A 14,336-nucleotide genomic window follows, 5' to 3' on the forward strand; every position below is an offset into this window, starting at 1 on the left:
TACAAAAGAGTTGCCAGTTCTTGTGGAATATATACAAGTCACCATTGCCGAGATGAAAGGAGAACATTTGGATGAGGGAAGGTTGGGGAACTGATTTACATCTACAGATTTCAAATTAGTTAACTTTTTTCTCAGTGACACCCACTTTACACTTAAAAGATAAACCCAGCAGAAAGATCAAGGTAATGCTTTCAAATAACTGCCCAAGAAATCTGCAATTATTGCTTTTTTTCCCTGAAAGATGAATTGTTTCAGGTCTTCATTCACAGTGGAAAAGTCGTTAGCTGCTATCAGCAAGTGCCTCAACAGAAATTCTGCAAACCAACAGGTTTCCTAGCCATGGAATGCCAACTGGGATATGCCCAGCAGAAAAAATTCAGTACTAAACAGATTTGTTTTTGTTCTATTCATTTATGGGATGTGAGCATTGCTGGCAAGACTAGCATTTACTGCACATCCCTTAAGGTGGTGGTGAGCCATCTTCTTAAACCGCTGTAGTCCATACAGTGAAGGTACATCCAGAGTGCTGTTAGATAGGGAGTTCCAGGATTTTGATCCGACAATAAAGAAATAGTGATATATTTCCAAGTCAGGATGGTGTGAGTTGCTGCAGTGTATCTTGTTGATGGTACACACTGAAGCCAGAGAGAGATGGGATGCCAGTGAAAGAGATTGCTTTGTCCTGGATGGTGGCAAGTTTCTTGAGCATTGTTGGAGCTGCACTCAGCCAGGCAAGTGGCAAGCACTCCATCGAATGACTTGAGCCTTGTAGATGGCAGAAAGACGTAGGGGAGTTAGGAGGTGAGTCACTCACCATAGAATACCTGTGGCTGGTCCATTTAAGCTTCTGGTCAATGGTCATCCCAGGATGTTGATGCTAGGGGATTAGACGACAGGATTGTCGTTGAATGTCAAAAGGTGGTGGTTTGATTCTCTCTTATTGGGCATGCCATCGCCTGGCACTTGGGTGGCATGAATGCTACTTGTCACTTATCAGCCTAAGCCTGAGTATTGTCGAGGTCTTGCTGCATGCAGTCACTGACTGCTTCATTACCTGAGGAGTTGCGAATAGTACTGAACACTGTACAATCATCACCGAACATCCCAACTTCTGACCTTCTAATGGAGAGAAGGTAATAATGAAGCAGCTGCATTTGGCTGGACCTCGGATGCTGTCCTGAGGAACTCCTGCAGCGATGTTCTGCAGCTGAGATGGATCGGTCTCTAACAACCACAACCATCTTCCTTTGTGCTAGGTATGACTCCAGCATGGCTCTATGCGGCTGTGCATTCACCCAGTTTGAACATCATCTAATTAACACTCATGACCAGAAGGATCCTCCGGAGGAACTGACAGCTCACAGTTTATATCAGTTGATCCACCCCCTGTTGAGAAGCCATCATAAAATCCAAGGCTTTTGCTTGGAAGGATAATGCCAGAACACAACAAGGTTTTTTGCAATTTTGTGAATGGAAGTGAGAGTAATTAATGTATGTTGCAAGTACCCTACCATTGTAATTATCACTCTTGAAAACCTGACCAACAGCATTTAGCGTCCTAACTACATACAGTAACTTATTCAGCTCATTCGAACTGCCAGCTTAGTGTGTATTTATTTATAATATTGTATTTGGGTGAATATATATCCAGGTGACGTGGAGCTGCAGTGTTGCAATCAGTTTAATCACATAGAACCACAACAGCCTCACTTTAACGGATCAAACACCACAGACCACAGTTCCTCGAACATGCAAAATTCAACCTATCAGATCCCAGAACCATTGTTGTAGTGTCATTACTGATTGGCTATTTTCATGATGGAAACAGCCAACCAGATTTTACAAAAACTATTCCAGCAGCTACACAGCTGCCATGACAGCTTTTCACACATCCTGCTATGTACTCTTAAAAAGAAAAGCGTGCTCTAGCCTGGCTTGGATGAGAGCACTGTCACCTGTGGGTGAGGAAGTTGTGGTTTTATACGCTGTGCCAGGAGTTTCAACTCACATTCCAGGGCAGCCATGAGGGGTGCTGCACCGAAGCTACTGTCTTTTGGATGAGACTTTAAATTACGGTTCCGTGTATGATATAGCAGCGCAATAATTAGAATACTGGACTAGTAATCCAGAGATTGCATTCTTAAATCAGGCCATGGCAATGAGAACTTGGAAATTTGAAAAAAAGCTTGTAGCAGTAAAAGTGAACTGGTTCACTAATGCCCTTTCGGGAAGGAAGTCTGCTGTCCTTACCCGGTCTGTCTATATGCGACTCCAGACCCACACAAGCAAGGTTGACTCTTAACTGCCCTCCGCAACAGCTGAGCAAGCTACTCGGTTGTATCAAACCACTACAAAAAATAACTACAATAAAACTGGATGGACCCTCAGCCAAGACTGAAGCATCAAATCAGAATTTAAAGGCACACCAAGCCCACTGATTCAGTACCACCCTATATCCCATCACAGATTTACATTCTGAAATTCGCCTCAGCTCTCTCTGACAACCCACTGTCCCTGGACTCGAACCAAAAAGGGAAGGAAAGAACCACAGGCAGGAGCAAGAGAAAAGTAAAAATCGCAGAGAGAAAAAGAATGTTGACAAAAGCCTAAAGAGGGTAAAGAGGAAGGTAAGCGAGGAAAGAGAGCAGAAAGAAGGAATGAAAAATGATGCACACTCAGGTATCCACACGACATCTAAAACAAATTATTGTGGAGTGCACTGAAGCACAAAAACGAACGGGCGAACCAAGTATTTCAGATCCCTGCCTTCAGATACCGCAAATTCCTGCAACACTTCCATCAGTCCTGAAAATATCAAATCTACATAAACACTCTTTGGCAAAGTATTTTATCTTACCAGAAGTCCCCTGTTTAAGAAATGAAATAATTGAACGTGTTAAATGATATAAAACAACTTCACTGCAACTTATTGCTCTTTCTGGCACAAGAGGAGTCGACCCAAGAGAATCCTGATACCAATGAATGATGCAATGCAAGTGGGAAAAACCAGTTCGGAAGGAAATTACTAAAGATGCTGCCAATTATGTGTAAAAAGTTTGCATTAATACAGTGATCCAAACTATTCAGTTGCAAGCTACATGGTCATGGAGTCACAAAAACCATGGCTTGGAGCGAAGTGCCTGAGGGTCTAATATGCTATGACTTGAAAAATAAAATGCACTTTCACCTCCACAAGTTCCCAAACTCCACCCCTCTATCCAGTAGGGATGTACCAAGCGTAGCCCAGGGTTTGGTGGGATAACTTCCCAAAGCCAACTCTCCCTCTCACTGCCTGGAGGCAGAAGATAGAAACAGGTCACCTGCCTGTTTTTTCACTTGGAATTACAAGTGTTAAAGAGGACAAAGGGAAAATATGACTATATATATCATGGTTGAAGCCCTACAATGTTTTTCTTCAATAATTTGCTTGAAACATACATGCCTATTGAAATATATATATTAAAAAAAAAGAAAGCGACTTTTTTTAAACTCACCACACAGTGGCTGAACTCCTGATTGGGGCCACCCTCTGCGCCTTGTTTCTGAGGCTAGGCATGAAACAGAACATAAATTTGTTTAGCCTCGGGTCCCAACACTCTTTGCTGCTCATTGCTTAGCCAAGGCTAAGCAAAGAAAGATCACATTTCAGCACCTGGCCCTGGAAATGTGGCAAGAGCAACAGTGATGATACCAGCAACTACTGGGTGAATCTTTTTTTAAATATCATTTTATTTAAAAATATTGATTTTTTATATTACAGACAAATATTCAAAGATCAGATAATTACTTTCCTTCTACTATTTTAAAGTTTCACCATGGTATTGGCACAGGCCTTGGGATCAAGATGTCTATCTACCTATCTGTCCTCAGTGCAGGATCCAGGGAAACTGGGTCAAGGACAGGGGTGGGGTGGAAACAGAAAGTAGCTTGTCAACAGAGAGCTGGCTGATTTGGTATAAATGGATGGTATAACATTGTGACCACATAAGAATTGTTTCAGGTGTCTAAGGCAGGCCTCACTGCCACTAAGCTTGCAATTATGGTAATGATAGCATTACTTGCACAGTAAAAGTCCAAAATTGAAACAGGATGACATTAAATTTTTGCAATGGACATCAACACTAGTTATCTATTATTCGATACAACCTTTGGAAACTTTTTGAACTTCCCAATAATTCTTAAGAAGCAGAGACTTCAATTCTCTCATCCACTGAGTATAGTTGAGAGAAAATTTACTTTCTGTCCTGGACTAGTTACAATGCACATCTGCAAAGGTAAGAGGATTTTTTTTTTATGGTAGAGATCAAGGCCTTTATATATATATATATATATATATATATATATATATATATATATATATATATATATATATATATATATTTATATATATATTTATTGCTTGTGCCTCGGCCACTTCTTAGAAATTGGACAAAAGTGCCACTGGGCATCTATGACTATTGTCTTCACTTCACCGTAGAAAATTTCCTGCTACTTTCCCAGATAAAAGATCACAGATTAAATTGCATTCTACCACTGTGCAGCAAGAATTCTGTGTCTCCAACATTCTGCAGATTGAAGTTGTGTGCAATAAGCGTTGAGAAGCTATGCCAAGCTCCCCAGAAGTCAGATGGATACAGACTTGCAGTTTTCCCACTCTATTACTTTTAGAGCACCCTAGTGTCTCAGAGAACCATATTTCTTGGATCCCTGTGAACTGCCACTGGGTCTTTAGTTACCCTTTCATGGTGAGGATTTTTCCCAGGAACAACAAATTCAGGAGTGGCAAACAGAGATTGCCAGTCTCCATTAGAAACCTGCTTTCCTGGGACGATATGATTAAAAGAGTCTCAAATAAGCTACCAGCTTGGACGCTTCTCTTACGACAGTGGCTACTTTCATTGGTCACACTAAGTTCAAGATTTTTGGTACAACTAGTTATCCGGTTGCACAATACAAGAGAGACTTATTGGTTTACCTTTGACCTAAATGGCCAAAAATGTACAATAATACTTTGGTAACCTTTGGAAATGAGACAGAACAGATGGTTTAATGAATTAGAATGGGAAAGAATATAAATTCTTCCAGGGTACAGCTGGGCTCCAGACTGCTAACTAGATTTCTCAACACTCAGCATGGCCCATTTCACTTTTACCCTGCATTAGAGGTTGTATCAATCTTAGTTTTCTATTCAGGGTTTTTGTTTTATATTAAAAAAAACTTCCCTTCAAAGCACTTTTCAGCCTCTGAAGGTTGCCAACCCCAAAAATGGTAGATTTCTAACTTAGTTTTAATTTTTTTATTAATATTAAAGATAGATAAGTTAAATTAAATAGGGGGAAAGGTCAGAGATTAGGGAAGAGTATAACAGAGTAAGCAGAAATAATGTTTAATCAAAACTAAGTGTATCAAATGCAGATTTGACACTCTCAGGATTATTTTTTTACATTGATTAATTTGCTCCCAACATTTGACTTGCTTGATGAGTGAAGTTATTTTCCTTCCCACAGCATCACAACATAAGGTGAAACAGTGACCCCTGGAAGACAGGGATTTCCCTGGATCTGCTTTTGGTTTAAGGATTGTTGGATCTTGGAAAAATTCTCCATCCAAGTGTTCATAAACATTTGAGTGCAGGCTCAAAGGCTTAAATCAGTTTCAGGTTCTTCATCTCAGCTTAAAACAGATAAGAAAAATCAACTAAATACACTTTAAAATTGAATAAAACCTCAAAGTAATTAAAGTAAAGGTATACATTGTTCTACATTTCAGTTTAGATATATAACAGGACATTCAATATGGGTCTGGTGAAATAAATGTACTTTCTAAAACAAATGGAAATGATTTGAACATTAATTTTGGACTTCAGCTGACTTATAAGCAGTTCATATCTTTCATCCGTCACCTGAACCTTTCTGATATTACAGCTTTGAAAGTCACAAGGGTATTAATTATCCTCGCAAGAGCATTTTTGTGAACGTATTTCTCAGTAACCATCTCAATAGCTTGGCAGTGATTAGGTCACAAGCAATCTTGTAGCATGGGTATCACACGTTGGGTGCACAAACAGCTGATGTTGGCAAAAACATCCAACATAGAATAAAATCAGCCTGCAAGATTCATAATATAGATTACAAAAAAACTAAACACCATGGCATGATTCAAGACTGCAACTGCTTGAATGAGAATATCTACCTGCAATCTTATATGATTTGAATGCCTGGCCATCACGTACAGATATCCATTATTCTCCACTTTGCTCACTAAAAGTGTTGTTGGAGAACCAGACCATACACTGTGGCTTACTGAAAATTAGGTAACAGGCCACATAACTCACAAGCAGCAATAAGACTTGTAAGTGATTTTGTTTTGTTAGGTGTCACTGGGCACCTCTAGATTGCTTGTGCAATTAGAATATTTCAGCTGGCAGCAACACAGCAGGCGCCAATCATCACATTTACCTGAACAATGACAAGTAGCACTGTAGTTTTTAAGATATTCTGTAGAAACAGCATGAATTATCTTCAGAAGGCTATGGAATGTGCAATTACAAATATTGTATGCAAATTACATGCCTTTACAGCAAATCTCGATCAGCAGTGTCATTAAGTGTGGCAACACCACTTTTGAAACTCTGCAGTGTACTGTAATTTGCACAAAAATTTTAAATTGCACATGCTCTCCAGTCCTCTGAAAGTAATGTTCTGATCGCAAAAGTAATCTAAAAGATGTATTGTTACTAAAATGCACAGGAAAAATAGCACTTGAAACAATATGGTTTAATGATGCATCAATGCACTGCTTGTGCAATATTTTCTCGTTGCTCTCACCGGTATCACTAGTGACAGACATGTAACCACTATTAACTTCACCAGAAGTGGTACAACTCAAAATCCTTGCTACAGGTTCTTAATGAATATGGTACTAGATTAGCAACTTACAAGTTGTGAATTCAAATCCCACCATGGTAAATTATGAAACTGAATTCACTGAATCAGGTAAATTTGTGGGCTGACACCAGTAAAATAAAAGACCCGCGAAAACTGCTGGAGTTCTGTAAAAATCCAACTGGTCCACTGTTGTACCAGGGCTGCTGTACATGCAACTCTAGTCTTACGCTACGTGGCTAACAGTTAAAGCCTTCTTGAAATGATCATGCGTAAAAAGATTGCAGAAAGAAGCCCATACTCTTAGGGTAACTAGAGATGGCAATAAATGCAGCCTCAATGGCATTGTCCAATCGACTGAACAAATAATAATCCAATTTTGGAATGGCAAAATCTACAGCCCATATCAAGGAAGAAGTGGAACAACCATTTTAATTTTACAAAGACAGAACAACAATCAGTCCTGCTGAGTTTTCATATTTTCACAACAAAGTTTGCAAGGCACAGTTAAAAAATAGGTGTCTTTGAGGTACATTTATCATTCAATATTCAACTTGGTTCACAGCACACTAGAATGTTTTAAACAATAACTGAGATACAACGAAATGTAAAAACATGTTTAAAAACAATTAATTGAAAGAGCCAGAAATAAAAGCAGAACATTTATTGTTATTTAAAAGATAAAAGTAAGCACTGTTCGTAACGTAACACTTACCATATGTAGTGAAGTCACCGGGACCCGGTCCTGAATAGAATGGACCAGGAGGTGGCTGGACAGAATACTGCTGGGGGGGCCCCATGTATGGAGTTGCACTGGGGCGGAACTGTCATGACAGCAAAAAGAAAAATTAGTTATAGGGCAAGTCATGCTTTCCCAACATAATTTTGAACTCTGCAGTCTGAAAAACAAGTTTCACCTGAGTTTCTTGAAAAGCATATTGTCACATTACTTGGAACAACTGCAGGCCTACCATTTGGTACTGTAAGTCTTGCTATGTTTCTTTGTGACAGGGCTCACCACTCAATAACACCTTGAAACCAAAGTCCACTAATCTACATAAAAGCCTTGAGCTAAAGACAGAGTATATGTTTCAGATCACTGTTAGCACAGATTCAAGAACCAAAACGAGCTGTTTCACTAGTGATTTGCAGCCAGTTGCCATTTCTTATATTTCATTAGGTAGCTTACCTCAAAGCTGAGGATCATTTCATGAAGCGGGGAGGGTAACAAGGCTCACTTACCAGCAGAACAAACCACAATTGCCTATTGACAGATTATAACATTGTGAAACTTTTTATACACCATGCCTTTATAGCATAGGGGTGACATCAGACAGAATTTCTTCTGCTTTTAACAGAAACCACTTAGGAAATGAAATAATCATTGCTTTTATGTAGGCATTCTGGAATAAACCAAATCTACAACAATAGAACAAAATATACCTTGCATACAGGAGCTGAAGTTTTTAAAATGGTCAATTGCAGATATATAAATACTAATTTTTCCAGAATATGTATGCCACTTGCCAGGATTTCATAGTAATTCGATTGAATTACTTGATTGTCTTTAATTCAATAAAAGATGACAGTTCTTCAGATTACTTTTAATCAACTACAGTTTGCACTGTTTAGAACTGAGGTCGTAGTCAAGTGATAGTATACAAATTAAATTTTTAGATAAACATTGCTGAAAGAGAGGAACTTAATTAAAGACATGAAAACAGTGCGAAAAGAAACAAAGGCCATGCGAAAAAAATATGCTGGAACACTGTCAAAGTTATGGAGAGGGGGAAAAAAGCTACTAATGGCACAACCATGCAGCGAGGAAGGAGGGAACAGCATGTGAACAGGCCTTTTTGAAATGGACAGCTTCTAGTCATGTTCTTTTGTTTAGATGACCCTCCTCATTTGTGACCATTTAGAAACAACTGAAACTGTAATCAAGAAAATGGCCTGGATTAAGAATTCACCAGAGTTCATACAAGGCCTGTACAGTTTACACTTCAGAAAACTCATCAATATTCACCACTCCCTTGCCATCTTCAAGTATCCTTTCTTGCCACTGTCACATTGGCAGGGGAAATCAGTGACAGCTTTGCCTCTGTCACACTCAACTAGTTGGTTTGAGAGTATTGTAGTCAAAGTCACCATGGTGGAAGAGGGTGATTTCGGGCAACAATAAAATACAGACTTTGAACACTGTTTGTGCACCGTGTTCTAATACTGCAAACAGTAAAAAAAAAAAGTTACTCCTTGGAAAAATACCAGATTTTTATATTTTGAAGTACATATATATGTGTAAGAATATTGTGGGTGGGTGGGTGGGTAGGGCAGAAATAATCACTGAGGAAAAAACATTTCAAAAAGGCCTGTGGTACAGTTATTCACACAAACGAATAATTTTGAAGTGCAACAAAAAAAGTTCATATAATACCTTCAGATACTCTCAGATACACTGCATTCTTTGAATTGATTCAAGAAAGGTTTGCTTGATCCAAGTAGTATAATAATCCATATTATATATTTCAAAAATAATGAGTACATCACTCTTCCAGTTACAAAAATAGCCTCAGCAGTAAAATCCACTCTAAATTCAAAGTTGCTCGATTCAAGATTGTGGATAATTCAAATTTTAGCACAAAATATGACCGAATTATCAGGAGCATACTATAAAGTGCAACACCCCAGCTGTGCAGCAGGGAATGGGATACATTTGACCAAATGTACTCGGCACCCCACTCGGCAAACTGATGTGGGCTAGCTATAAAGATCATTACTTCTGGTAGAGATGAAGAACAACAGCCACTCTTCGCTTACCGGGTTAGCAATATAATAGGGAGCCTGAGGGGCTGGGGGATATGGCACAGGTGGGTTCATCATTATTATGGGCCCTTGGCTGGGCGGATAGACTGCTGCCGTTGCAGTCTGTGTTCCTGGGCGCATGGAAGGATTGTTATTCGGTATGCTAGGTCTCGCTGGTTGCATTGGCGGTCTTTGAAAAAACTGAAAAAAACAATGATAAAAGTCAACAAACCTCCCTCAGTGTATATGTAAACTGTTCATACATATAACCACATGTATTACATACCATGAACTCCACCTTTCTAACCAAAATATTTAAAAAAACAAAGAAAAAAGATTTTCCATTCATAAGCTTCATGAAAAAACTCAGTTCATTGAAATATGCTGATAACATTGCCCTTGGGCTGTTCATTTTCCCCAGCTATGGTAAGGGTTCCGGCCTCAAGGACAGTAGGAACACCAAGATCCCGACCAGCAATTGCAATGAATTTTTCAGCACTTGGTGGCAAATGCTCACCACTGGCGAACTCCACCACTGATAGCCTCACTCTGCAGAAGCAGATCCTCCCAGTTAGAGAGGAACAGTAGCGCAAAAGTTTGTCACGACCTCCTGCACTCTCACAGGATCAGAAAAATCAAAGCACATCTACATCCAGTCAGAAAGCCACATTAATAGCAAAGCAAGTTCATGATTAACTCTAAAATGGTTGGCCCTTGATTTTTCATTACTATTTTATGAATTTCCAATGACTATCACATAAATGGGTTTGTAAAGGGAAATTTTCTTTCATTCTTCAAAAGCAATTAACAGTTTGTAGATCAATGAAGTGAAAGACTTCAATTTTCAACATTTCTAGGATAATATAAATGATCTGCAAAGATTTACACACAAATTGGATGGCTGAAAGGAGCCTCCAAAACATGAAAACAGTAATTCTATTATTTCTGCCACATGACCCCCGGATCCATTTTCAGTATTTAGCAAAGTTAATTGAGAGGTTAAGTTACTTATCAGTTGATATTACCTGGATAGGTCTGAATCCTCCCTTCAACAATGAAGCGATCAAAGTAGCAGAAAAGAGAGAAAGCCAATGGAACACCTTATAGATCAGTAGAAAGGATCATGCTGTACGTGCATTCAGTATAACAGCCAATGATGTTCCACCTGTTTCTCAGTCCCTCCAGTACAAGACAAATCTAATGACCCAGATTGATACACTTTTGGCTGTGCATTATATGATTTATAATATAGTTAGAAAGGGACAGAACCACCATTCTGCAGCAACAGAAATCATTCCCACTTGTCTGCACACAGATAGGTGACTATGGAAAGATCACTGTACTGTACTTCCTTTTAAAAATGTTTTTCTATGATTTATATTGATTTCCCACAACAGGGTGGAAAATCATTGGCTCCAAAACATAGTTTCATTATACTGGAGAAGGTATTTACTTCTTACTATTAACACTGAGGATTTCCCTTCAACCAGCAGCTTAAATGAACAAGATCTATGACCAGTAAAGTAGCAGAAAATGAAGGTAAACAGCAGTATCACTGGCTGGAACAAAAGATCACAAGGAGTGTGCCTTCCGGCAAGACAAATATCTAATCATAGATCAAAACATTCCCTGTGGCATGGTCAACAACAGATTACGATGAGTTCAGACAAACTACCTCTGCTGTCTCTACGTAGGAAAGTACGTTCCAACTGATGCAGGGTGAAGGTTAAGATTTCCAACTGAAAAAAGGTGGGGACTTCTGTATTTGATAGTTTCTTACTTCACTAATTTTTCCTTCCTTATTTAAATTACAGGACATTAATAAACTTGCAGAATGGACAAATAATTGGCAAATGATGTTCAACACAGATAAATGTGGGGTAGTACATTTTGGTAGGAAAAATAGGGAGGTCACTTATTACTTGGAAGGTATGAGTCTAGGTGGGGTAGCGGAACAAAGGGATCAGAGTACAAATACACCAGTGAAGGTTGCACCATAGGTTAGCAAGGCCATAAAAAAGGGAAACCAAGCAGTAGGGTTTATTTCTGGAGGGATGGTATTGAAAAGTAAAGAAATTATGCTAAACCTGCATCGGATCTTGGTTAGATCACACTTATAGAGTACTGCATGCAATTCTGGTCACCATATTATAAAAAGGATATACAGGCACTGGAGAGGGTGCAGAGAAGATTTACACAGATTATATCAGAACTGCAAGGGCATACATAGCAGGAAAGGATGAACAGGCTGGGTAAGAACCTGGTCATCAGGTGCAGGCGCTCATGTTGTTACTGTACGTGGCGCAGGTCTGGCCCATACCCTACTCCTGCACCGTGGCGGTCACCCGAGCCATCTTCCGCTTTATCTGGAGATCAAAAATGGACTGTGTCCGTAGTTACATGATGTTCAAACCTCTGGATAAAAAGGAAAAAACATACCCAATGTTGCCCTCATCCTGATGGCCACCTTTGTGTGCGGCTACATCAAGCTGTGTGAGAACCCCAGTATGCAAACACCAAGTGTCACTACATGTTGAGGTTCGATCTGTCCCCAGTGTTGCGAACAAACAGTCTGGCCACATTGCTGCGGAACTCTCGGCGCTGTACCACCTATCCTTCGCGGAAAAGGTTGCGCAGAAAAACACCTTTGACTACAAATCCATCAGGCAGTGGTCTGCACGGAATGTCCTCAAGGCCCTACAGGAAAAGGACACGGTGAATCCTGTCGGATGGTTCCCCGAGCTGACTGTCAAAGTTATTTGGCAGAATGCCTCATTGCCAAAACTTTCAAACAAGCACCAAGACGTAGCTTGGCTAGTAGCAAGAAGCACCTACTCCGTCAGATCCTTCCTCCACATGGAGTCTCACCGCTTCTCCATGCTGCCCTCAAGGTGGCTGTGGTGGGGAAGAGGCCATCGCCCACCTCCTTCTGGAATGCACCTTTACACAGCAAGTGTGGAAAGAATTGCAGTTGTTTTTGTCGAGGTTCATCCCAAGCAGCTCTAACACAGGATTCTGTGCTCTACGGGCTGTTCCCAGGGATGCACACAGACATAAACAGAAGGCGGAATTTGAATTCAATTAATTAAAAAAATCTGGAATTTAAAAAAACTAGTCTGATGGCCATGAAACCATTGCTGATCATTGTAAAAACCCATTGGGTTCACTAATGTCCTTTAGGGAAGGAAATCTGCTGTCCTTACCTGGTCTGGCCGACATGTGACTCCAGACCCACAGCAATGTGGTTGACTCTTAATTGCCCTCTGAACTGGCCTAGTAAACCACTCAGTTATATCTAACCACTTTGAAGTCAATAAAACAGAATGAAACTGGACGGAACACCCGGCATCAACCTAGGCACCGGAAACGACAACAGCAAACCCAGCCCTGTCGACCCTGCAAAGTCCTCCTTACTAACATCTGGCGGCTTGTGTTAAAGTTGGAAGAGCTGTCCCACAGACGAGTCAAGCAACAGCCTGACATAGTCATACGCACAGAATCATACCTTACAATGTCCCAGACACTGCCATCACCATTCCTGGGTATGTCCTGTCCCACTGGTAGGACAGACCCAGCAGTAAAGGCCAGCTACCCGACCCGAACCCGATGGGACCCGGCGACGTGTCACACTTCCTGGTCCGGCATTCGGGCCCAGGTCGGGTCGGGCTGGGCCAGACATACTCTATCACCACCTCCGGTAAGTGGCTCCAATATTAATATACTTTTTGTACTTGAAAGGTGGCTTTGTTACAGTTACATTAAGCTTGTGCAGATAAGCAACAAAGAGAAAAACAGAAGGTAGGTTAACTGGTGGCTGGGTCAGGAGTGGGAAAAAATGAAAGGACTCTGGCCGGGTAGGGCTCAGGATCGGATGTGGTTCTGTCGGCTCGGGTTGGGTTTCATTTGCAGACCCGAGCCGGCCTTCACCCAACAGAGGCGGTGGCGCAGTGGTATACAGTCGGGAGGGAGTTGCCCTGGGAGTCCTCAACATCGACTCCGGACCCCATGAAGTCTCATGGCATCAGGTCAAACATGGGCAAGGAAACCTCCTGCTGATCATTACCAACTGTCCTCCCCCTCAGCTGATGAATCTGTACTCCTCCATGTTGATCACCACTTGGAGGAAGCAATGAGGGTGGCAAGAATGTGCTCTGGGTGGGGGACTTCAATGTCCATCACCAAGAGTGGCTCGGTAGCTGGCCGAGTCCTAAAGGACATAGTTGCTAGACTGGGCGAGCAGCAGGTGATGAGGGAACCAAGAGGGAAAAACGTTCTTGGCCTCGTCCTCACCAATCTGCCTGCCGCAGCTGCATCTGTCCATGACAGTATTGGTAGGAGTGACCACCGCACAGTCCTTGTGGAAACCAAGTCCTCCCTTCATATTGAGGATACCCTGCATCGTGTTGTGTGGCACTACAACCGTGCTAAATGGGATAGATTTCCAACAGATCTAGCAATGCAAAACTGGGCATCCATGAGGCGCTGTGGGCCATCAGCAGCAGCAGAGTTGTACTCAACCACAATCTGTAACCTCATGGCCTGGCATATCCCCCACACTACCGTTACCATCAAGCCAGGAGATCAACCCTGGTTCAATGAATAGTGCAGGGAAACATACCAGGAGGAAGACTAGGCATACCTCAAAATGAG

The 14,336-nt window shown here is 41.0% G+C and overlaps 1 protein-coding gene across 7 annotated transcripts in view; it reads right to left on the bottom strand.

The window, feature by feature from the left end:
- LOC137352259 (eukaryotic translation initiation factor 4 gamma 3-like) overlaps positions 1-14,336 on the bottom strand; it is a 436,424-nt gene that overhangs the window by 209,898 nt on the left and 212,190 nt on the right. For 6 of the 7 annotated variants that reach the window (XM_068017538.1, XM_068017532.1, XM_068017537.1 and 3 more), the window contains 3 exons: positions 9,702-9,887; positions 7,600-7,708; positions 3,495-3,548 (listed from right to left, as the gene is read on the bottom strand). In XM_068017538.1, coding sequence (XP_067873639.1) covers positions 3,495-3,548; positions 7,600-7,708; positions 9,702-9,887 — 349 coding nt within the window. The remainder of the gene's footprint in view (positions 1-3,494; positions 3,549-7,599; positions 7,709-9,701; positions 9,888-14,336) is intronic. The other variant, XM_068017536.1, reaches the window with a different exon arrangement.

This window comes from Heterodontus francisci, chromosome 37 (assembly GCF_036365525.1).
Source record: "Heterodontus francisci isolate sHetFra1 chromosome 37, sHetFra1.hap1, whole genome shotgun sequence".
Lineage (NCBI taxonomy): Eukaryota > Metazoa > Chordata > Chondrichthyes > Heterodontiformes > Heterodontidae > Heterodontus > Heterodontus francisci.